General features: G+C 43.2%; 1 protein-coding gene across 1 annotated transcript; it reads right to left on the bottom strand.

The window, feature by feature from the left end:
* Positions 1-478: 478 nt before the first annotated feature.
* On the bottom strand, positions 479-26,229 carry LOC140453730 (protein THEMIS-like). Its single transcript, XM_072548689.1, is given in 5 exon segments — positions 479-517; positions 2,636-3,528; positions 3,531-3,575; positions 24,261-24,690; positions 26,170-26,229. Coding segments are annotated over 5 exon segments (1,467 nt in total).
* Positions 26,230-26,592: the final 363 nt, after the last annotated feature.

Genomic DNA, 26,592 nt, shown 5'->3' with positions numbered 1-26,592 from the left:
GAACAATTTACCAATCCCCATGACCCTTAAATTAGTTTCTCATCAGGTGCTTATTTAGTACTCTTTAAAAGTCACACTCAATCAATTTGCACTGTATGACCTTCACTCTGTAAAATGATTTTCTTCATGTCACCTTTCGTCCTTCTGCCAATTAAGTCTGTGTCTTCTACTTTTTAACCATTTGACTAATGAAACAGTGTCTTTCTATCTACTCTATCCTGACCTTTTCAACATTTTGAAAACCTGCATCAAGTCTCTGCTCATCCTTCTCTAAAGAAAATATACAAATGTAACTTTTTTTTTCATGTGCTGATCATGAAGACAGAGCAAGATGCGAATGTGGTTAATAAGGTCTGCAAGATACTATGCTGTATGGACTAGGGCGAATGGTATAAAAGGCAGAAAAGTTATGATGAACATTTATCATTAAAACTTGGTCTGTTCCTTTTTATTAAATTTGTTGGAAATAGTCAAGGCCCTAGCTATGAGGCACAATGTCCAATTGGCTACTTTTCATCTACAGATGTAGAAGTTAAATTATAAAGCAGAATCTCCAATGTAATAATCTCTGGATTACACCCTGAGCCATGGTCAAACTTGCATGGGGTAAATAAAGGCAAGGAGTTAAATGCCAAGCTGTTCTAATACAGGTATAACACAGGCATGATTCAACAATGTGGAAAAGTGCTCAAGCGTGGCCTGTATATTTAAAAAAAGGATAAGTTCAACCCAACCAATCAGTGCTCATATCAGTCTACTCTTGATCTCAGTAAAATAATTGAAGATGTCATTGTAGGGGTGTCAAGGAGCAACTGCTCAGCAGTAATCTGCTTAGTGATAACCTGCTCCATGAAGCCCAGTTTGGGTTTCACCAGGACCACTCAGGTCCTTATTAGTCTATATTTGAACAAGGCTGTAAAGAGCTGCATTGCAGAAGTGAGGTAAGAGTATAGCCCCTTGACATCAAAGCCCCATTTGACTCAGTGAGGCATCAAGGAGCCCTGGCAAAACTGGAGTCAATGGGAATCGTGGGATAATACTTTGCTGGTACATCGGAAGATGGTTGTGGTTGTTAGAGGTCAATCATCTCAGCTTCAGAATCATTCTTAGCAGTTTCATCAGTGATCTTCCCTCCATCATAAGCTTACAAAGTGAAAGAATATGGCATCATTACAGGGTGGAGTTATTAACTGATGATTGCACAGTGTTCAGCATCATTTAAGACTCCTCAGATACCAAAACAGTCGATGTCCAAATGCAGCAAAGATGTGGACAATTTCCAGGTTTAAGCTGAAAGGTGTTAAATAACATGCATGCCACACAGATGTCAGGCAATGATCACCTTCAGTAAGAGACAATCAAACTACTATCCCTTGGTTTTGAATGGTGTCACCACCATTGAATCCCCCATTGTCAATGTGCTGGAGGTTACCATTATGGAGAAGCTCAACTGTATAAATACAGTGTCTGCAAGAGCAGGCCAAATGCTAGGAATAAATACTACAGTGAGTAACTCACCTCCTGACTCCCCAAAGCTAGTCATCATATCCAAGGCTCAAGTCAGGAGTGTGATGGAATACTCCCCACTTACCTTGATGAGTACAGCTTCAACAACACTCCAGAAACCAAGACAAAGCAGCATGTTTGATTAGTGTTATATCCATAATTATCCATTCCCTCTACCATTGATGCTCAGTAGCAGTATGTGTACAATCCACAAGATGCACTGCAGAAATTGACCAAAAATCCTTAGACAGTACATTCCATCCCACAATCACTTCGATTGAGAAGGATAAGTGCAGCAGATACATGGGAACACCATCACTTTCCAGTTCCCATGATGCTATTCTCCATTCTGACTTGGAAATGCATAACTACTGGGTAAAAATCCTGGAATTACCTCCCTAATGACATTGTGGATCTACCTACAGAATGTGATCTGCTGCATGTGGATCAAGAAGGCAGCTCACCACCACCTTTCAAGAGCAAAGTGGCTCAGCCAGCAATTCCTACGTCCTGCAAGTGAACTTAAAATATAATCAGTAACTACTGAAACATAGATACTGTTTATTACTTCTCTGAACACTGATATATATCAGAATAGGAGGAAGGCGTAGCCTCTTAAGACCATCCTGTTATTTGATGGTTGATCTGCACCTCAGCTCCATTCACTTAGCTTTGTTCCCTATTCCTTAATACCTTATTCAATAGAAATTTATCAATCTCAGAGTTGAATTGATCAATTAATGCTAGTTTTACTAACTTTCTGAGTGTTAGATTCCAGATTTCCACTTCCCTGTTTATACTTATTGACATTATCCCAGAATGGCCTCGTTTTAATTTAAAGCTTCTGTCTCTTTGTGATGGAATTCTACCACCAGAGGTAAGAGTTTATCTCCAGCAACTGCATCAACTCCTTTAGTTATCTTAAATGCATTAATTAGATCACCTCTTAATCATGTGTGTTCAAGAGAACAAAAACTTACTGTTTGCAACCAATTCACATAATCTAACACTTACAGTTCTGGTCTCATTCTGGTGAATCTAGACTGCAATTCTTTCAAAAGCCACCTGCTTTGAGGTATCGTGCCTAGAACTGCAAACTATACTTCTCATGACGTCAGATAATTCTTACCTTAGGGGGTAAAGGTGGTTGTTGCTGTATATAACCTGGAATAGGAGAACGACAAGGGGCTTGAACTGGAGTGGAGTCTGACAAGACATTATCTTTGCTTAGTCTTTTGGGTGGTCTTGAGAAACACTCAGAAGGCTGTTCATGGAAACTGACAACCAAATTAGGTACCATAATTATTTCCTCCAATTTAATTGCTGGGAATGCTGTTAAGATATCATTTGGTAAAGTAGGATCTTTTGATGTGACTTTTACTTGAAAAGGTAGTTTGAATTTATTACATATTTCCAAGATTTTGTATCTCTTAGTGTCATGGACATCTTCCACAAAATTACCCTCGAGGTATAAAGGAAGCATCAGATTCTCATCCTCCTCCTCCTCCTCCTCCTCCTCCGTGATCTTATTGCACATGAGCATGTCAACATTTTGAATTACGCCATCAACGATCAGTTGTGTAGTGGTCCTGAACATGGTGACTAAGCGGTCACCCACACGTAGAGAAGATAATCCATCTTCATTCCACATGCAGTCTCTTGTTACCACAACATTCAAAAGGCTGTCTTGGCTGATGGCATTGCAAAGATCAAACACAGTCACAAACCCTCTAGGCCGCCGTCTGAAGGTTCCTTTGTAGTTTATGGAGATTAAGAAATGCCGGTTCACTTTGTTGAGCATGGATGTTGCAAGGACTTTCTTCAGCAACTGTTTCTTGTAAATTTTCAAACTTCTACCCTTTCTCAGTGAGTGAAACCACTCACCTTTAAAGGGGGACTGCTGTTCTGGGGCATCCAGGATTTTGATCAACATTGGAAATTGACCATGTGACTGGTTTAAAATATCGGACAATGACATTGGTTTGATGAACGTGATATCTTTTTGCTCCTCTGTTACATCCTTATATCAACTTCCAGAGTTGAGGGTATTTTCACAATCTCTTTTCTGTCTGCAGGATGAGTTGATAGCTGTTTTAATATGCATTCTTTCAGATGTTATGTATACAAACCTCTTATCTTTAGCATTATTCACAACATGAAATATGTTTTCTCAAATAACCTGTGATAAAAATCCCACTATTATCTTCTTTTCCCTGCACCACTATTGCTCAAGTCATTTAGTCCATCTTGCCTTCTGCAAAAAGCTAGATTTAGGAGAGGTGGGGTCCTCTCCTCTGCACCCCACCTTTACTCCCTATCTCTGTTGCTTCCTTAAAGCAGGTAACATAACACATGTTTTTTTCAGCTTTGACAACAGTCATCCGTCTGAAATATGCCCTCTATTTCTGACTCCATACATATGGCCTGAAGTGTTGACTATAGAGTTGACTAAACTAAAATAGTGGTGTCAGTTTTTATTTCACATTTCAGATTGAAGAGACCATGGGTTTTGAAGGTGCTATTGTAGGTGTTGATGAATTACTGCAGTGCATTTTTAAAGTGATATATGTCCCTTCCACTGTGCTCTAGTGTGGAGAACAATTTTTTTTATGTGATAAGGGATGTGATCAAGCAAGCTGCTTTGTCTTGGATGGTGTTGAACTCCTTGAATGTTACTGGAGTTGCACTCATTGAAGTAAATTGGGAGTAAACGGAGGACAGTCTTTGGTGACTCAAGAAATGAGTTACTTAGCAGAGAGTTTCCAGCCTCTGAACTGCTCTTGTAGTATTTAATTTGCTCGTCCAGTTAAGATGCTGGGCAATGGTAAACCCAAGGATGTTGTTTCGGTAGGACTCAGCAATGGTAGTACCATCGAATATCTTATATGCAATAATGTGTATTCACTGTTGTAACATAAAATAACACTGCAGTCATTTGTACACACCAATGCTGGAGAAATAATAACGAGATGCATGACGAATTCATCTGATTTGTAGTGACATCAGTTGAGGGATATATTTTGGCCGTTGGTACACTGGGGCAACGTCCCTGCTTTTCTAATAGTTGCAGGGTTTGATTGCATCTCCAGCCATGCAGTAATCTATGAATGCAAACAGAAGTGTGAACAAAGATTATCATCTGGGCTTCTATTTGTGATTCAAACTCACAAACCTAGGACTGACAGGCAAGAGTGTTAACATTGAACCAAGGCTGTTACCCAAAGGCAAATTCAAACATCATCAATTTCTTGGCCATCCTCTTGATGCCTTGGCAATAGGTGTCATTGTGTGACCCATCAAGTTCTTGTGCCCATTGGATAGATTGGCATTACATCCACAAGCATCAACTCCCTCCACACTCAATAGCAGTGGTGTGTACTATCTACAAGATGCACTGCAAAAAGTCACCAAAAATACTCAGACAGCACCTCTTAAATCCATGATCACTTCCATCTAGAAGGACAAGGTTAGCAGGTATATGGGAACATCACCACTTTCAAGTTGCCCTTCTAGCCACTCACCATCCTGACTTGGAAATATATCACCAGTCTTTCATTGTCATTGGGTCAAAATCCTGGAATTTCCTCCCTGAGGGCATGTGAGCCAATCCATAACAGGTGGAGAGCAGTTTTCAAGAAGGCAGCTCACTACCACCTTCTCAAGGGCAACTAGAAATGGGCAATAAAGGCTGCCCAGCTACACCCATGTCCCATAGATGAATAAAAAAAGTACCTTCAGAAGAAGGATGAGATAATCTTGGAGAAAACTAAAGCCATGCAATTACTTGTAATGAGAAAAGATAATTTGTATATTCAAGAGTCTTTATTTAAAATACCTTCTTTTAGAAAATAACCAGGAAGTGGTGAATGTTTAATTGTAGAATTCATTCTCACAGTGTGAACATTGCTGGTAAAGTCAGTTTTTATTTACCATTCCTAATAGCCCATGAGAAGGCAATGGTGAGCTGCCTTCTTGAAAACAACTGAGTACCTTGCAAGATCTTTTCAGACAGTTGTTAAAACTGAGCTACATATGGGTGGGAAGTACCTGTAAATCATATCTGGTAAGGACAGCTGACTGGATTTGGTGGGGCAAAAGTGGTTTGAGTGGAATCTGGCAGTGGTCATGGTCATTGCTAGTGGTCTCATCTTTTCATTTAATGTTTATTTAATTAAGTTGTAATCCCTCAGTTGCTATCATGGGATTTGAATTTATAAATCCAGACTGTCAGTCTGAGTCTGTGGACTATAAATTCATGATAAGCGTTTAATATTTAAAAGGATTTGGGGGTGCCTGTGCAATGACTGCTGAATGTCAGTGGACAGATGCAGCAAGCAATCAGGATGGCAAATAGATTTTGGCCTTTCTTGTAAAGGGGTTGGAGTGCAGGAAAAAAGAAGTATTGGTAAAACTGTACAGCATTATGGTGAACAGTTTTGGTTTTGACATTTAGGAAAACATATAATGGAGGTGGTGCACTGTTGATTCACTATGTTGGTTCCTTGCGTAATGAATTTGTTTGATCATGAATAATTTGAGGCTGTGTTTCTGCTGTTTAGAAGATTGAGAGGCAAACATGATTAAAAATACAAGATTCTGAAGGGCCCTAACAGGATAGACATTAAAAGGTTGTTTCTGTAGGATTGTGATGAGATAAGCCAGGTAGGCCTCTGAGAATATAAATTCCTTAATTGGGGCTGTTAACTTGGTCCGATGAGGGAGCCCTGGCTGACAGATATAATTAGGAATATCGACAGCAATCAGGATGGCCTACTTACCTTTTGGCTTCCTTAACCATGGTTTGCACCTTCCGACCACCTCTCTGATAGCCTTCCCCGTACCTGCCCAGGGTAACTGCTGAGGACAGCCTGCCCACCTTCTAGTTCTCGGTCTGCCCCTATGTACCATCTGGCTCTCGCCCACCCCAATGAGCCATCTGGCCTGTGGACTGTCCTGACACACCTTCTGGCCATGGGCTGTTCTAGAGGAGGTTGGAAGGTGTGTCAGGGCGGATTGAAAACTGGAAGGGGCATGGGGCAGACTGAGAGCCGGAAGGTGTAGGGGCAGTCTGCCTTAGAGTGGCGGAAGGTGGGAGGGATGGGAGGCTTGCTGGGTTGCTGGGGGAGGAGTCTGTATTCTATGCACCGATTCTTATCTAATTGGATGGTCATGTCTGTATTTGTTACTGCTTCTTTCATGATGACTGAAAGTGGGATTTGAGGTTTGTCCTCATTTCCCTGGAAACTGGTTGAATGGTCGGATTTGGGGCCTGGTTTTGCCGATCCTCTCCCTGTAAATTGCTGTTTCTCTGTATACGGTTATTAATGTTAATTGATTGCTTGTAAATTGTATTGTTGAATAAAATAATATAATCAGGAAAAAAATATAAACAGGAGTGTCAGCCGGGAGGGGCTAGGGGGCGGGCTGACTTTGAGTGTCTGGAAGGTGGGTGGGTCGTGTGGTTTGCTGAGTTGCCAGGGTTGTCTGTGTTATTTGCACTGTTTTATTGTTCGGTTTATTGTACTGTTTATATGCGATTAAGTCTATTGTTTCCTTTTTGAGATAATAAGGTGGGATTTGAGGTTCGTCCTCTTTTCCCTGTGAACTTGCTGTATGGTGGGGTTTGGGGGGTCTGGCTTTGCTGCCTCTTTCCCTGTGAATTGCTGTTTCTTGGAAACTGTGGTTCAATGTTAGCTGTTTGCAACTTGCACTGTTTAATAAAATAAAACAGGTGAGTCACACAAAAGAGGAGTAGGAGCAGGCTGCCTTTGAGTGGCTAAAAGGTGGAAGGGACAAATGGTTTGCTGGGTTGCCAGGGTTGTCTGTGCTATTTGCACTGTTTTATTGATCAGTTTATCAAACTGTCTGTAGATGATTGTGTTCATTGTTTCCTTCTTTATAATGGAAGGTGGGATTCTAAGTTACCTCGTTTGTCTGCGATCTGGTTGTACAGTGGGGTTTGGGGGTCTGGCTTTGCTGCCCCTTCCCCTGTAAATTGCTATTTCTTGTACAGGCTGTTCATGTTAGCTGTTTGTTTGTAATAGTTAATAAAATATACTATAAACAAGAGTGTCAGGGGTTCAGTTCACGGAGAGCTGGCTCCAAGGAAGCTGGACCAGTGACAAGTACTACACACGTGTAAATAAAGGGTGACATGGTGATGGGATTTCAGTCTCTGTGGAGTTCTCAGTTGCGATGAGAGGGGAAAAAAAATGCTCCTGAAGAAATTGGCTCACAACAGTCATCTTTGAGCTGGGGTAAGCATTTCTGGCACTATGCTGTTATTTGGGAAGCTTGACTCATTTGATACTGCCAAAGACTGAGCCCAATATGCACAAAGAATGTGTTATTCTTTTCCAGGCACATGACATTGGGAAGATAGAAAGCAACGAGTAATTCTCCTGTCAGCTTGTGGACTTGCAGCTTTTTCAAATATTGAAGGAATATTTTGACTCCCAAGTCTCTCAAAATTCTGAGATGCGATCAGTTTTACTCAGCAATTACAGAACTGGGGAAATCCGTGTCAGGGTGTTTGAAAAGGTTTAACAGCTCACAGAGTCACATAACTTTGGTTTATCCTTTAATGAGATTCTGAGAGGCCGTTTGGTATGTGGGATTAATGATGTAACCATGCAAAAGTGCCTGGCTGAAGCCCAACTGGACTTCAAACAAGCACAACTAGCTTCATTATTAGAAAATGTGACAAGTGGAGCTTACGATTATGCTGATGGGTATGCTGATGGCAGTGGACAACCTCACCAAAGACACCAAGGTCGGAAATGACCTAGTCATCCTCTTCAACGTGATGGCAATATTAACATAAATTAACACCAACCTGGCCAAAAAAACACTGACCTCACTACTAGACGAACCAAGGACACAAACACCAAACAGCACCAACTCCATCAGCAAGGACAGCATCCTCAAACTAGCAGACCGGTGCCTCACAACCCACTTCACCTTCAATGATAAGACCTACACAAATCAATGGGATATACAGTATCAAGATTCTTGGCAGAAGCAGTTATGCAGAGGTTGGAACAAACAGCCCTCCCCGTGAACTAGCTCAGGTTTTGGGTCCGCTATGTGGATGAAACCTTTTGTCATCATAAACGGAACAAATTAGAAGAAACCCACAAACACAAACAACATCTTTACCAATATAAGTTCACTAAAGAGGAGGGGAATAACAACAGGCTTCCCTTCCTAGACTTACAGTGGAACTAAAAGCCAATGGAGAGCTGCAGAAAGTGACACTGACCAGATACTCAACTACAGGAGCAAATTCACCCAACGCCCACAAACAGAGCTGCATCAGGACATTTAAATGAGCCATAACACACTGCAACACTGAGGAACTATGAGAAGACGAAGAAAAATACCTATACAGCCTGTTTAAGAACAACAGGTACCTGATAAGCACAGCCCACCAATTCTTCCACAATAAACCTAAACAAGACAACCCGCTCAGAGACTCTAGTCACATTACCATACATTAAATACATCTCAGATGATGAACAGACTACTCTGACCCCTTGGCATCATGGTAGCCCAAAACCTACCAACACACTGAAACAGATCTTGGCGAATCTAAAGGACTCTGTGCCAAAAAGCAGCAGAACAAACAAATACAAAATACCCTGCAAGAACTGCAACAAACATTACTTTGGACAGACTGTTAGGAAACTAGCCACCAGGATACATGAGCACCAACTAGCCACCAAAAGACACAACTAACTATCTCCAGAATCTTTACACACAGATGATGAGGGACACCAGCTCAACTGGGACAATACATCCATCCTGGGACAGGTTAAACAAAGACACACACAGGAATTCCTAGAGGCCTGGCATTCAAACCAGAACTCCATCAATAAACATCAGTTTAAACTTGTGGGCGGCACGGTGGTACAGTGGTTAGCACTGCTGCCTCACAGCGCCAGAGACCTGGGTTCAATTCCCGCCTCAGTCGACTGACTGTGTGGAGTTTGCACATTCTCCCCGTGTCTGCGTGGGTTTCCTCCGGGTGCTCTGGTTTCCTCCCACAGTCCAAAGATGTGCAGGTGAATTGGCTATGCTAAGTTGCCCGTAGTGTTAGGTGCAGGGGCATATGTAGGGGAATGGGTCTGGTGGGTGCGCTTCAGCAGGTCGGTGTGGACTTGTTGGGCCGAAGGGCCTGTTCCCACACTGTAAGTAATCTAATCTAAACCCCATTTACCAACCTCTCAGAAAAAGAACTGGAAGTGATATCACCTACCACAATAGACCAAGACACACAAATAACAAGCAGGGCAGTACACCAGGGCTTTAACCAGAGGCTCACTGACAATGTTACGTAGCATGGTGACAAAACTTCTGAGAACACATCTTCCAGCTCAGTGAGCAAACTTACAACCTGACCCTCACCAGGCCAACTAAGCTGGGGTACACCACTTGATTGAAGACAATTGCAGATCCTTACACAAGCCATATCCTGGACAGAGGGAGTCTCAGTCACATCACAGCAAAAACCTAACAAAATGGTTCAACAAATTGGCGAAATGGTTCAACTTTCTTCAGGATACAGACCAGCAAGCCACTGTAGTTGCTGCCAGTATGCTGACTCCAGATAGCAAAACAGTCCCACCAGACCTGAATCGAATAAGAGAGTTCATAGTCTGGTATCCAAGAGAGTACACACCCTGGAAAATCCACTAAAAGCTGGTTTGGACCAGTTAGATTGATTTACAACATCCAAATCAGAACCAATCAAAATAAAGTTAAAAATCACACAACACCAGGTTATAGTCCAACAGGTTTAATTGGAAGCACACTAGCTTTCGGAGCGACGCTCCTTCGTCAGGTGATAGTCAAAATCACATCTGGTTAAATGGTCACCTGGTTCTAATGGAGGTTGATATTCATGCAGCTGTATCGGTGATTGCAGAACCAGTCTTTAACAAAATTCACTCTTGATTCCAACCCTTGAGATTGTGTAAGATCTTAGCTACACTGGGAACCTACGTGGGAGAACTGTTACAGAATAAGGATACAATGTTGGTTCCATGAGAAGCAGCTGGTTCAGTTAACCACTGACTGTGGTGAAAGGCTTGGGCCCAAGCCTGACAGGGTGAAATTGGTTGAGAAAGATTTGCCTTGACAGGTTCAACACTTCTCAATTAGTTAATGGCTATCTGAAAGAAGTCCTAATTAAATATGCAAACATTTTTCAGGAAGCCAAGACCATCTTGTGTGTTGACCAGGAAACAATTCCATGATCTGCAAGGCCGAGCCTGTGCCATTTGCCTTACATGCAAAAGTAGAGGCCGAAATCAGGAAGTTGGGAAATGAATCATCAAACCAATGCAGTTTGTGAAATGGACAGCACCAGTCATACCAATTGTGAAGCTGAATGGGCTTTTAAATAAATGGTAGACCGTTTCCTGCAGCAGGACAAATACCCAATCCCTCGCATAGCGTGTTTAGTCAAACCTGGCAGGAGGCATCCTTCACTAAACTAGACATAACCCATGTGTACTAGTCAATGCAGGTGGGTGAGGATTCCCAGAAGTATGCTACATTAATACCCATAAGGATTTGTATCAATATATGGGAGTGCCATTTGTGGTATCATCAGGCAGTGTCATTTTTCAGTGGAATATGGCGAACATTTCACAAGGTCTACTGCAGGTCTCCATTTAAAGGGATGGTGTGCTAATAATAGGGAAGACTAATAGAGTACTTAGAGAATTTGAACGTAGACCGTAAACGTTTCTCCAAGGTGGGGTATGTCTTAGAAGGGGAAAATATGTGTTCCAGGCACCCCAGGTGATCTAATTGGGTTACATAGTTAACAAGATTGGGTTACACCCTTTGGAAAATAAAATAAGGGCGATCAAAGATGCCCCAGCTCCCGTGTTTGTACTGGTGCTTAGGTCTTTCCTCAGATTTGTAGATTATTAAGGAAAGTTCGACTCCATCTTGGCACCCTCACATCTGCTATTGAAAAAGAATCAGTCTTGGATATGGTCTTGCAGCCAAGATGTAGTATTTAAGGAAGAGAAGGAGCAGCTGTCATTGTCTAAGGTGTTGGCACACAACGATACCAGACGAGATCTGGTGCTGATGTGCGATGCCTCCCTGTATGGTATCAGGGTAGTGTGGCTCACAGGTGGCCCAATGGAGAGGAACTCCTAATAGCACATGCTTCCTGGACTTGGGCGGGTGCAGAGTGCAAATACTCCCAGATAGAGAAAGAATGTTTGGCAGTCATCTTTGGTGTGAGAAAGTTCCACTAATACTTGTACGGATGTAAATTTGTAACTGTAACAGACCACAAGCGCTAGTAAGGGCTACTCGAAGTGGACAAGGCCGTGCCGCAATAGCTTCGGGTTGAATTCAGTAGTGGGCTGTTCTTCCAAGTGCGTTCAATTATAAGTTGGAACACTCTCTGCAAGGCCGAGTAGCAAATGAGGATGCTTTGAGCCATCTCCCGTTGGCAGATACGTGAGCAGTGTTGCCACCAAAGGAAGAGTCCATTCTGATTTTAAACTTTTTGGATAAGTTTCCATCACTACTGAAATATCAGACTGTGGATGAAAAAAGATCCAGTTTGATCCTTGGAGGGGAACAAGTGGATTTTGCATACTTGGATTTCCAGAGGGCGTTCGATAAAGTGCCGCATAAAAGACTCATTCATAAGATAAGAATGCATGGAGTTGCAGGGAATGTACTAGCATGGATAGAGGATTGGTTAACCAATAGAAAGCATAGAGTTGGGATAAATGGGTGTTTTTCTGGTTGGAGATCAGTGGTGAGCGGGATGCTGCAAGGATTGGTGTTGGGACTACAACTATTCATGATATATATATTATATATATATATACAAAAATGATGTGGAAGAGGAAACTGAGTGTATCATATCCAAGTTTGCTGATGTCACTAAATTGATAGGGAAGGCAACTGTGCAGAGGACGTGGAAGGTCTGCAAAGAGACTTAGATTGGTTAAGTGAGTGGGCAAGGATCTGGCAGAACGAGTACAATGTTGGTAAATATGAGTTTATCCACTTGGAAGTAAAAATAGTAGGTCAGAGTATTGTTTAAATGGTGCAAGATTGCAGCATGCTGTTGTGTAGAGGGACTTAGGAGTGCTCATACATGAATTGCTAAAAGTTGATTTGCAGGTACAACAGGTAATCAGGAAGACAAATGGAATATTGGCTTTCATTGCTAGAGGGATTGAATTTAAGAGCAGGGAGGTTCTGCTGCACTTGTACAAGGTGTTGGTGAGGTCACGCTTGGAGTATTGTGTGCAGTTCTGGTTTCCTTACTTGAGGAAGGATATACAGAGGAACCTCGGTTATCCGAAGGTCACGGGCGGAGAGTATTTTGTTCAGTTCATCGAATGCAAGAAAACATAGTTAGCCAACCATCGGGACCTTGTGATTTTGTTCAGTGAATCCAGAATTCAGTTAAATTAGATGCTGGATAATTGAAGTTCCTCTGTACTGGCTTTGGAGATGGTGCAGAGGAGGTTCACCAGGCTGATTCCGGAAATGAGGGGATTACCCTATGAGGAGAGATTGAGCCACCTGAGACTGTGTGCACTAGAATTTAGAAGAATGAGAGGGGATTCGATAGAAACATATTAAATTATGAAAGCAATGCATTAGATAGCAGCAAGCAAATTGTTTCTGCTGGTGGGTGAGACTAGAACAAGGAGACATGGCCTCAAGATTAGGGGGAGTAGATTTAAGATAGAGGTGAGGAGGAGCTGCTTTTTCCAGAGAGTAGTGAATCTGTGGAATTCTCTGCCCAAGGAAGCAGTAGAAGCAGCTTCATTTAAATATGTTCAAGACACAGTTGGCTGGGTTTTGTATGGTAGAGGAATTAAGAGTGATGGGGATAATGTATGTGAGAGAAACTGAGATGATGGATAGATCAGTCATGTTCTAAATGAATGGCAGAGCAGGCTCTATGGGCCAAATGGCCTATTCCTGTTTCTATTACTATGAAACATTATAGGAGCACCTCTCACACAACTACAGGAACAGCTCCAGCAGAGTTACTAATGGGGAGAAGACTCTGCACTAGGTTAAATCTGATCGTCCCACTCCTGGGAGGAGGGTGAAATGGGATCAGGAATGCCAATGCTGGACACAAGACTCCTCTAAGTGAGAGAGACAGTTTGCTTCAGGAGATGAACTTTGATGCTGAAACCACGGGAAGGACCCTGTGTGGGTAAGAGGCGTGAATGACACAAGGTTACATCCTGAGGTGTGCAAAGTTCAGGGAGGAGAAAAAGCACAGGGACTACATGAAAGCTCTGACCTTGCAAACATGCCCATAAAACATCCAGCAAAACGATCAGAATCCATGGGTTCTGCCCCTCCCCCTCATGTGAAAGAAACCTCTGAGGACGAGATGGACATGATAGATGTTGTAGCCTCGACAGCATTAATGATGGAAGAAAATGAACAATTTCAGCCAAGACACTCTGGGTACAAGAGGCAGGCTATGGACCGATACTCACTGACATGGTCTGAGGCAGAGTTGGTGGAACCAAACCTGGTGTGAAAATGTGGAGAAGCATCTGGAAAAAGAATGGACCTACATCTCAGGACTTAGAGGAGGAGGAATGTAATGATTGGAACAATGTCAGCCAGGTAGATATAATAATCCCATTTTGAGGTTTTTAATCTGGTCCAAACAGGGAGTCCTGGCTCAGAGATGTAAACAGGAGTGTCAGAGGTTCTGCTTACTCTAGGAGCCAGCTCTGACCTAGCTGAACCAATGCCAAGTGCTATGCACATGTAAATAAAGGGTGACTTGGTGACGGGATACTGGCCTCTGTGGAGTTATTTCAGTTTCTGCTGACGGAGGGAAGCTAAAACGTAAAACAAGGGGATTAAGTCTCCAGATGAGGAGCCAGTTATTTAGGACTTAGATGAGGCAAAATTATTTCATTCAAAGGATTGAGCATCTATCAAGCTCTCCAGCTCAGAGGATTGTGGGTACTTCACTGTTAAATATGTGTAACCAACAGTGCTATCAAACAGTGCTTGCTCAACAATCACCTGCTCAGTGACACTAAGTTTGGGTTCTACCAGGGCCACTCAGCTCCTGACCTCATTAAATCTTTGGTTCAAACATAGACAAAAGAGCTGAATTCCAGAGGTGAGGTGAGAGTGATAGCTCTTGACATCAAGGCTGCATTCGACCAAGTGAAGCATCAAGGAGCCCTAGTAAAACTCAAATGAATAGGTAGCGGGAGCAAGCTTCCTGGTAATTAGAGTCAAACTTGTCAAATAGGAAGATGGTTGTAGTTGACGGAGGTCATCATTTCAGTTCCAGGACAGCTGTGCAGGAGGTCCTCAGGGTCATGTCCTAGGCTCAACCATCTTCAACTGCTTCATTAATGACCTTCCCACCAATATAAGATCAGAAGTGGGGATGTTTGCTGATGAATGCATATTATTCAGCACCATTCGCAACTCCTCAGATACAGAAGTTGTCCACGTTCAAATGCAACAAGATCCGGACAAGATCCAGGCTGGGGCTGACAAGTGGCAAGTAACATTCGTGTCACACAAATACCATCATGAAGAAGGGACAATCTAACCACCGCCCCTTGATATTTAACAATGTTACTATCACTGAATCCCCTAATACCAATATCCAGGGGGTTATCGTTGACCAGAAACTCAATTGGACTCACCACACAAACACACCTACAAGAGCCAGTTGGAAGATAGGAATACTGCAGTAAGTAACTCACCTCCTGATTCCTCAAAGCCTGCCAACCATCAACAAGACACATGTCAGGTGTGTGTTGGAACACTCTCCACTTGCCTGATGAATGCAGCCTCAACAAAACCTCGACGTTTGACATCATCCAGGACAAAGCAGCCCACTTGATTGTCACTACAACTGCAAGCATTCACTCCCTCCAACTTTGACACTCAGAGTAGCAGCAGTGTGTACTATCTACAAGATGCACTGCAGAAATTCACCGAATGTCCTCAGATAGCACCTTCCAATCCCACGACCACTTTCATCGAGAAGAACAAGGACAGCAGATATATGGGAAGACCACCATCTTCAAATTCCCCTCCAAGTCACTCCCATCCTGACGTGGAAATAATTCCCTCCATAATGGCATTGTGGATCAACCCACAGAAGGTGGATTGCAGTCATTCAGGAAGGCAGTTCATCATCATCTTCTCAAGGACAACGTGGGAGAGACAATAAATGTTGGCCAGTCAGTGACACCCACATCCCACAGGAAAAAAATTAAAATTATGTTAAAGGCTGGACTAGACTGATTTGGGGAATCAGGGGATATGTAGAGGAATTCAGAAATATGGAGTTAAAGCCCAAGATCAGCCATGATTTTATTAAACAGTGGAGCAGGCTCGATTGGCTTTATGGTCTACCCCTGCTCCTATTTCTAATGTTCACGTACATACCCATATAAGGCACTTTTGTGTATGTCTCTTGTTTTAAACTATGCTGCGCTTGCATCCCCCAATATCAACCTCCTGGGGATTACTATGGACCACAAACTATGCTGCAAACACATAAATATTATAACTACAACAGTACATTAGAAGCTACATATTGTGCAGTGAGTAATTCACCTCCCAACTCCCCACATTCCATTCCTGATGAAGGGCTTATGCCCAAAATGTCGATTCTCCTGCTGCTTGGCCTGCTGTACTTTTCCAGCACCACACGCTCGACTTTATCCTACATCTGCCAGACGCAGGCCAGGAGTGAGAGACTCCATTTGCTTGGCTGTGTGCAGTTCCAACATCACTCAAGAAGCCTGCCAAGCATTCAGAACAAAGCAGCTTGTTTGACTGGCACCCAATCCATCATCTTCAATGTTTCACTCCCTTCACCACCAACATGCGGGGAAGCAGAATGTACCATCTGTAACGTGCAATACAGCAACTCTCCAATAATCTTTGACAGCGTTTTCCAAATAGAGTCATAGAGATGTACAGCATGGAAACACACCCTTCGGTCCAACCTGTCCGTGCCGACCAGATATCCCAACCCAATCTAGTCCCACCTGCCAGCACCCGGCCCATATCCCTCCAAACCCTTCCTATTCATATACCCATCCAAATGTCTCTTAAATATTCCAATTGTACCAGCCTCCACCACATCCTCTGGCGCTCATTCCATACACATACCACCCTCTGTGTGAAAAAGTTGCCCATTAGGTCTCTTTTATATCTTTCCCCTCTCACCCTAAACCTATGCCCTCTAGTTCTGGACTCCCCAACCCCAGGGAAAAGACTTTGCCTATTTAGCCTAACCATGCCCCTCATAATTTTGTAAACCTCTATAAAGTCACCCCTCAGCCAGCGATGCTCCAGGGAAAACAGCCCCAACCTGTTCAGCCTCTCCCTGTAGCTCAGATCCTCCAACCCTGGCAACATCGTTGTAAATCTTTTCTGAACTCTTTCAAGCTTCACACCATCCTTCCGATAGGAAGGATACCAGAATTGCATGCTGTATTCCAACAGTGGCCTAACCAATGTCCTGTACAGCTGCAACATGACCTCCCAACTCCTGTACTCAATACTCTGACCAATAAAGGAAAGCATACCAAACGCCTTCCTCACTATCCTATCCACCTGCAACTCCACTTTCAAAGAGCTATGAACCTGCACTCCAAGGTCTCTTTGTTCAGCAACACTCCCTAGGACCTTACCATTTAAGTGTATAAGTCCTGCTAAGATTTGCTTTCTCAAAATGCAGCACCTCACATTTATGTGAATTAAACTCCATCTGCCACTTCTCAGCACATTGGCCCATCTGGTCAAGATCCTGTTGTAATCTGAGGTAACCCTCTTCGCTGTCCACTACACCTCCAATTTTGGTGTCATCTGCAAACTTACTAACTGTACCTCTTATGCTCGCATCCAAATCATTTATGTAAATGACAAAAAGTAGAGGGCCCAGCACCGATCCTTGTGGCACTCCACTGGTCACAGGCCTCCAGTCTGAAAGACAACCACCCTCTGTCTTCTACCTTTGAGCCAGTTCTGTATCCAAATGGCTAGTTCTCCCTGTATTCCATGAGATCTAACCTTGCTAATCAGTCTCCTATGAGGAACCTTGTCAAACGCCTTCCTGAAGTCCATATAGATCACATTTACTGCTCTGCCCTCATCAATCTTCTTTGTTACTTCATCAAAAAACTCAATCAAGTTTGTGAGACATGATTTCCCACGTACAAAGCCATGTTGACTATCCCGAATTAGTCCTTGCCTTTCCAAATACATGTACATCCTGTCCCTCAGGATTCCCTCCAACAACTTGCCCAACACCGAGATCAGGCTCACTGGTCTATAGTTCCCTGGCTTGTCCTTACCACCCTTCTTAAACAGTGGCACCACGTTTGCCAACCTCCAGTCTTCCGGCAACTCACCTGTGACTATCGATGATACAAATATCTCAGCAAGAGGCCCAGTAATTACTTCTCTAGCTTCCCACAGAGTTCACGGGTACACCTGATCAGGTCCTGGGGATTTATCCACCTTTAACCGTTTGAAGACATCCAGCACTTCCTCCTCTGTAATCTGGACATTTTGCAAGATGTCACCATCTATTTCCCTACAGTCTTTCTCTTCCATATCCTTTTCCACAGTAAATACTGATGCAAAATATTTATTTCGTATCTCCCCCATTTTCTGTGGCTCCACACAAAGGCCGCCTTGCTGATCTTTGAGGCTCCCTATTCTCTCCCTAGTTACCCTTTTGTCCTTAATATATTTGTAAAACCCCTTTTGATTCTCCTTAATTCTATTTGCCAAAGCTATCTCATGTCGTCCCCGTTTTGCCCTCCTGATTTCCCTCTTAAGTATACTCCTACTTTCTTTATACTCTTCTAAGGGTACACTCGATCTATCCTGTCTGTACCTGACAAATGCTTCCTTCTTTTTCTTAACCAAACCCTCAATTTCTTTAGTCATGCAGCATTCCCTATAGTTACCAGCCTTCCCTTTCACCCTGACAGGAATATACTTTCCCTGGATTCTTGTTATCTCATTCCTGAAAGCTTCCTATTTTCCAGCCATCCCTTTACCTGCGAACATCTGCCTCCAATCAGCTTTTGAAAGTTCTTGCCTAATACCAACAAAATTGACCTTTCTCCAATTTAGAACTTCAACTTTTAGATCTGGTCTATCCTTTTCTATCACTATTTTAAAACGAATACAATTATGGTCACTGGCCCCAAAGTGCTCCCCCACTGACACCTCAGTCACCTTCCCCCGCCTTATTTCCCAAGAGTAGGTCAAGTTTTGCACCTTCTCTAGTAGGTACATCACATACTGAATCAGAAAATTGTCTTGCACACACTGAAGAAATTTCTCTCCATCTAAACCTTTAACACCATGACCTCCACCAGCTAGACGGACAAGGGTAGGAGATCTGGACACTGCCACCTGTACATTCCCCTCCAAGTGACACACCATCCTGACCAATCTCCCTGAGGTAACAGTGGCTGAAGGACCTGAACTTAAGGGAATTTATATTTGCCAGGATTTGGTGTTGGAGAGACTATTAGGTCTGAAGGTTGATAAGTCTCCGGGACCTGATGGCCTGCATCCCAGGGTACTGAAGGAGGTGGCTCGGGAAATCGTGGATGCGCTGGTGATTATTTTCCAGAGTTCAATAGAATCGGGGTCGGTTCCTGAGGATTGGAGGGCGGCTAATGTTGTGCCACTTTTTAAGAAGGGTGGGCGGGAGAAAGCAGGAAATTATAGACCAGTTAGTCTGACCTCAGTGGTGGGAAAGATGCTGGAGTCTATTATAAAGGATGAAATTACGGCACATCTGGATAATAGTAACAGGATAGGACAGAGTCAGCATGGATTTATGAAGGGGAAATCATGCTTGACGAATCTTCTTGAATTTTTTGAGGATGTAACTCGGAAGATGGACGAGGGAGATCCAGTGGATGTAGTGTACCTGGACTTTCAGAAAGCTTTTGATAAAGTCCCACACAAGAGGTTAGTGAGTAAAATTAGGGCGCACGGTATTGGGGGCAAAGTACTAGATTGGATAGAGAATTGGTTGGCTAATAGGAAACAAAGGGTAGTGATTAACGGCTCCATTTCGGAATGGCAGACAGTGACCAGTGGGGTACCGTAGGGATCCGTGCTGGGACCGCAGCTTTTTACAATATATGTTAATGATATAGAAGATGGTATCAGCAATAACATTAGCAAATTTGCTGATGATACAAAGCTGGGTGGTAGGGTGAAATGTGATGAGGATGTTAGGAGATTACAGGGTGACCTGGACAAGTTAGGTGAGTGGGCAGATGCAGTTTAATGTGGATAAATGTCTGGTTATCCACTTTGGTGGCAAGAACAGGAAGGCAGATTACTACCTCAATGGTATCAAATTAGGTAAAGGGGCTGTTCAGAGAGATCTGGGTGTTCTTGTCCACCAGTCAATGAAGGCAAGCATGCAGGTACAGCAGGTCGTGAAGAAGGCTAATAGCATGCTGGCCTTCATAATAAGAGGAATTGAGTATAGAAGCAAAGAGGTTCTTCTGCAGCTGTACAGGGCCCTGGTGAGACCACACCTGGAGTACTGTGTACAGTTCTGGTCTCCAAATTTGAGGAAAGACATTCTGGCTATTGAGGGAGTGCAGCGTAGGTTCACGAGGTCAATTCCTGGAATGGCAGGATTGCCTTACACGGAAAGACTGAAGCGACTGGGCTTGTATACCCTTGAGTTTAGAAGACTAAGAGGGGATCTGATTGAAACGTATAGGATTATGAAAGGATTGGACACTCTGGCAGGAGGAAACATATTTCCGCTGATGGGGGAGTGCCGAACCAGAGGACACAACTTAAAAATACGGGGTAGACCATTTAGGACAGAGATGAGGAGAAACTACTTCACCCAGAGAGTGGTGGCTGTGTGGAATGCTCTGCCCCAGAGGGCAGTGGAGGCCCAGTCTCTGGATTCATTTAAGAAAGAATTGGATAGAGCTCTTAAAGATAATGGAGTCAAGGGTTATGGAGATAAGGCTGGAACAGGATACTGATTGGGAATGATCAGCCATGATCATATTGAATGGTGGTGCAGGCTTGAAGGGCTGAATGGCCTACTCCTGCATCTATTGTCTATTGTCTATTGGAATTATGTCTTTTCTTTCACTTTGCTGGGTCAAAGCCATGGAACCTCCTCCCCAACAGTGTTGTAGGTTTACTCAGGACAGACAGACAGCAGCAGTTCAAGAAGGCCCCTCACCATTAAAAAGGACAATTAGGGAATGGCATTAAATGTTGACTTAGCCCGCAATGCCACATTATGCAAAAGAATAATTAAAAATCAATGCACAAGAGATAGAAACGGCAGCTTAAATGGGACAGAAGAGAGTGTTGATTGATAAGTTCACCGCAATCCACAGTGACACTTCTAACCATGTTGAAAGCTGCTTAAAATGCCTTTTGAGAAGTCACGTCTTTCATGTCAATGCCATTAATTTAATCCTATTCATATATCCATCCAGTTACCTTTTAAATGTTGTAATCGTACCAGCCTCCACCACTTCCTCTGGCAGTTCACTCCATATACGCACCGTCCTCTGTGTGAAACATTTGTCCCTTAGGTCCCTTTTACATCTTTTCCCTCTCACCTTAAAATGATGCCCTACCCTGGGAAAAAGACATTAGCTATTCACCCTATGCATGCCCCTCATGATTTTATAAACGTCTGTAAGGCCATACAATAAGGTTCCCCTCCAACGCTCCAGGGAAAACAGCCCCAGCCTGTTCAGCCTCTCTCTTTAGTTCAAACCCTCTAAACCCTGGCAACATCCTTCCAAATCTTTTCTGAACCATTTCAAGTTTAACAGCATATTACCTCCCACAGCTACCTAGATTACACCTCCTCCCACCCTGCCCCCTGTAAAAACGCCATCCTATATTCCCAATTCCTTCGCCTCCGCCGCATCTGCTCCCAGGCGGACCAGTTCCAATACCGAACAACCCAGATGGCCTCCTTCTTCAAAGACCGCAATTTCCCCTCAGACATGGTTGACAATGCTCTCCACTGCATCTCCTCCACTCCCGCTCCTCGGCCCTTGAACCCCGCCCCTCCATTCGCCACCAGGACAGAACCCCACTGGTCCTCACCTACCACCCCACCAACCTCCAGATACATCGTATCATTCTTCGTCATTTCCGCCATCTCCAACAGATCTCACCACCAAGGATATATTTCCCTCCCCCATCCCTTGTGGTTGGAGGGTTCCTAGGCGGAAGATGAGGCGCTCTTCCTCCATGCGGCAGAAGATGAGGCGCTCTTCCTCCAGGCGACGGAAGGTGAGGCGCTCTTCCCCCAGGAGGAAAAGCGCCTCATCTTCCGCCTAGGAACCCTCCAACCACAAGGGATGAATGCAGATTTCTCCAGCTTCCTCATTTCCCCTCCCCCCACCTTTTCTAAGTCCCAACCCTGAGACTCAGCACCGCTTTCTTGACCTGCAATCTTCTTCCCGACCTCTCCGCCCCCACCCCCTCTCCGGCCTATCACCCTCACATTAACCTCCTTCCACCTATCGCATTCCCAACGCCCCACCCCCAAGTCCCTCCTCCCTACCTTTTATCTTAGTCTGCTTGGTACACCCTCCTCATTCTTGAAGAAGGGCTTATTCCCAAAACATCGATTCTCCTGCTAGATTAGTTTGGCAAACTTAGTCAGCATGGATGAGTTGGACGAAAGGGTCTGTTTCTGTGCTGCATTATTCTATGAATCTATGCAAATAAATTCCCAATTGCTCCCTTATCCCTTAACATGATGATGCTAAATTGATGATCTTCAAGGGGAGGTAATGGCCTAGAGGTATTATTACTGGGCTGTTGACCCAGATAATATTGTGGGGATCTGGGTTCAAATCCTGCCACGGTAGGTGGTTAAATTTGAATTCAATAAATATCTGGAATTAAAAAGTCTAACCATGACTATGAATTTTTTTCAATTGTTGGTGAAAAGCCCATTTGGTTTACTAAAGTCCTTTAAGGAAGGAAATTGCTGTCCTTACCCAATCTGAGCTACATGTGGCTCCAGACCCCCAGCAGTGTGGTTGAGTTTAACTGCCCTCTGGGCAATTAGAGGTGCGCAATAAATACTGCCTAGCCAGTTATTCCCTCATCCTGTGAATGAAGGTTTTTCTCAAATCCCCTCTGAATCTCTTGCCCTTTATCCTAAAACTATGATACCTCAACTGAGGGGAACACCCTCTCCAAAGCCCTCATAATCTTTTCCACCTCAGTGATGTCCCTCCTCAGCCATCTCTGCTCTAAAGAAAACACTCCAAGGTTATCTAATCTCTCCTTTAGCTCAATTGCTACATCCCAGGCAACATCTAGGTGTACATCCTCTGTATCCCATCGAATGCTATCATGTCCTTCTGTAATGAGCTGACCAGAACTGCACACAGTCCTCCAGCTGTGGCCTAACCAACGTTCTGTACAACTCCAATATTGCCTCCTTGCTCTTATATTCTATGACACAACTAATAAAAGCAAGTGTCCCATGTGCCTTCTTAATTATTCTATTCAGGTACTCTGCCAATTTGAGGGATCTGTGAATAATTATCCTAAGATCCCTGTGTTCCTCTAAGTTACCCAGTGATTTGCCATCCTTCAATGTTCCTTCATTTTGTTTCTTCTTCCAAAGTGCATCACCTTGAATTTAATCAGGGTTAAATATCTGCCACTCCACTGCCCATCTGACTAATCTATTCATATCTTTTTGTAACCTACAATCATGTTTTTTACTATTAACCACCCTACGAATCTTGGTGTTGTCTGCAAATTTGCTTAATACACCCCCCACATTTTCATCTATATAATTTATGTATAAAACAAACGATAAGAGTTCCAGTACTGAGCATTGTGATAGACCACTGGACACTTGCCTGCAGTCAGTCAAACAGTCATCTTCCAATACCTTTTGTGTCCTCATTACTAAGTTAGTTTCTAATCCATCTCGTCAAGTTTCCGTGAATTCCATGTGCTTTAAACCTCTCAATCAGTCTCCCTCACTAATTAACCCATACTTTTCCAAATGCACGTTAATTCTCTCCTTCAAATTTTCTCCAGTAGTTTCCCTACCACTGATGTAAGACTCATCAGTTTGTAATTTCCTGGTCCATCTCTACCACCTTTCTTGAAAAGTTGACCCACATTCCCCGTTCATATTATGTGGGCAGCATTTATTGCCTATCTCTAGTTGCCAGCGGGCAGTTAAGAGTCAACCACATTGCTGTGAATCTTCAGCCATCCGAAACACATTTCTTTCAATTTTGCATTGAAATAACTGAAAATGAAAGCTAGGAGAAATGCACAAGTGCCATTCATTGTTGTCTCAAGCTAATGTGACCCCAATATTCCAACTGCATTTTGACCAATGATTTCCACGCTTTATCTCTGAAAGACCTGATGAGACAAGCTTGAGTGAAATATTTGAAGTTTCTGTATTGACATTTATCGCAGAAAAGGCAGAAATTTCCTCTTGACAAACCCAGTCCATACTAACTGCACTATAATTTGGACAGAGGGGCTTATAGACACGTTCAGTGAAATACCTAATGGAAACTATGTGCAGTTTTGTCACACTCACTTATACAATATACTGTTTCTCCCGTACTGAGGGTTCAGATAATGCATTTGGATAGTGCTTTTGTCATGGATGGAGTCAGATAAACGTGAAAACCTTTGCTAAAATGATCACTTACAGTGCATAATTGCTTGAACTTCATATACAGGTGATAGCACTAATGCACCCTGAAAATGCCTTGGCATGCAGGCATTCTTCGTGTCAGCAAGCCTCACTCTTCTTTTTGTCAGACGTTTTGATTCAATAATTTCCTTAATAGTATACACCTTGTTGTCTTCACATCCATAAAACTCCCCTTTCAAAGCAAAAGGTAGTGTAACATGGACCTGCTCAAAATCACCATCCACAATACAATTTATATATTCCTGCCCCTCACAAAACTCAGTTGATGTGATTGTTATGGGGTCTCCCTTTCCAATGACATCTCTAAGCGACTGAAAGGTGATTAATTCTGCATTCTGATTTTCAGTTTCTAATGATTTCATGATTTCCTCGACTGATGTGTAAGGGTATCCATCGGGAAAAAGCTTGAAGTGTCCTGTGAAGAACTAAAAAAGAAGTCAAGAAATTCATGTGGTACAGGAAAAGCACACAGCTTGAAATATATATCAGCCAAGATCAGATAAAATGTGCACATACCAAAAATATGAATCCTTATATTTTCAGAAGCTTAATTGCGAAATAGAAATGCTCATTACAAAAACGCAAGATTTGATGAGAAGTTGGTGTTCTTCTGTGAATTTGATTCATTCTCTTCTATGAGTTCATTAGCCTTAAACTCCTTTGTCCTTCAGACATTCAGGTCATGGAAATGACCAATAACTAGCCGACCTACCTCCGTCTGCACCTCAAAACCCCCACCATAGTGATGTCTCCACAGTATCCTGAATAACCTCCTTGAAACTCTGCATTTGAACTGGAGGAATGAGTGTGGTCCAATACAGAGATTTCAAATGCATGGATCTCTGTGAGGATAAATCACTTGGCTAACCAGGATCTGCCCTTTGACTGGAATCAGATGAAACCCTTGACTAACTGTGGTCCCTGATTAGCCAGAACCTCCCTTAATCCCACTAAGAACGTTGACTTTGATTTTCAGACATGGCCATTTGGTTGTCATGCATGCAATGCGTCCTTGCAATGTAAGCAGCTAGCACATAAGTGTAAGTGTGACATTGATATACCATGGTGCTATACAGGAAAATGTCCACCCCCTTAACAGTTTAGTGCTCTGATCTGTGACAAGCTTTCTGCCTCTCCTGCTAAAACCAAATGCAAGGGCCAGAAACTGGCAGCCCCAAAGTAAATGTAAAGTAAGTGAGTACTAAGAAACAAAGCTAAAAGTGATAAATGATGCTTTGCATGTAGGTCCCTTGGCATAAATTGAGCTAGCAGAAGCAGGCCAGTTGTAGGTGTTTGTCAGCTGCAAAGGGAAGCCGTGAAAGGCTGAACTGATGTGTGAGTTAGCTTAACAGCAGGCATGGTGACATGATGAGACTGGTGATGCTTGGACAAAGGGTGGAAGAGCATGGTGTATGTGGACCATGGAGTGATGTTGTAATGAAGTCAGAATTATCTGCGAAACAAATGGTAAGCTGCTCCTGCAGCCAGGTTACTGCTGTGATTGACATATCAGGAATTTGGAAGGAGAGGAAAATTGGACTATTATTTAAATGGTGACATATTCATACAATCCCTACAGTGTAGGAGCAGGTCATTTGGCCCATTGAGTCCATACCAACCCTTCAAAGAGCATCCCTCCCAGACCCAACCCATAACCCTGCATTTCTCAGGGTAATCTACTCAGCCTGCACAATCCTGGACACTATGGGCAATTTAGCATAGCCAATCCACCTAACCTGCACCTCTCTGGACTGTAGGAAGAAACCAGAGCACCTGGAGGAAACCCACACATACACAGGGAGAACTTGCATACACCACAGAGACAGTCACCCAAGACTGGAATCAAACCGGGGTCCCTAGTGCGGTGAGGCAGCAATGCTAGTCAATGAGCTTAGCCACCTTGCCATGAGGAAGAGGTGAATTGGAAATGAGGCATTCATGCATTCAACTTCGTTTGTTGCCATTTTTTTAGCAAGATTCTGAAATCACCATTCAAACCTTATTGGAAATTTGAAATTGTTTTACTTGGCATTATGTTTTTTCCTTTTTTTAATTTTCACCACATTTCCCTCCATTTCTTGTTATTTTCCATGCCACTCAAGGGAATGGAAAATTTTACCAATGGAATATCAAGAACTGCAAGTCCTCTAAGCTACATACCAATCTCACTCACAACCATATCTTTGTTTTTTCAGTCCAGTGTCACTGGGCCAAATCCTTGAAGTTCCCATCTAACAGCATTGAGAATCTGCCTATACCACATGGACTGCACTGGTTCAAGAAGGCAGTACTTCACCACCTTCTCCAGGGCAACTGGGAAGGACAAT

The sequence above is a fragment of the Chiloscyllium punctatum genome, chromosome 27 (assembly GCF_047496795.1).
Source record: "Chiloscyllium punctatum isolate Juve2018m chromosome 27, sChiPun1.3, whole genome shotgun sequence".
NCBI lineage: Eukaryota > Metazoa > Chordata > Chondrichthyes > Orectolobiformes > Hemiscylliidae > Chiloscyllium > Chiloscyllium punctatum.
Note: the sequence above shows the minus strand (reverse complement) of the source record. Positions and strands in the feature narration are given on the sequence as shown.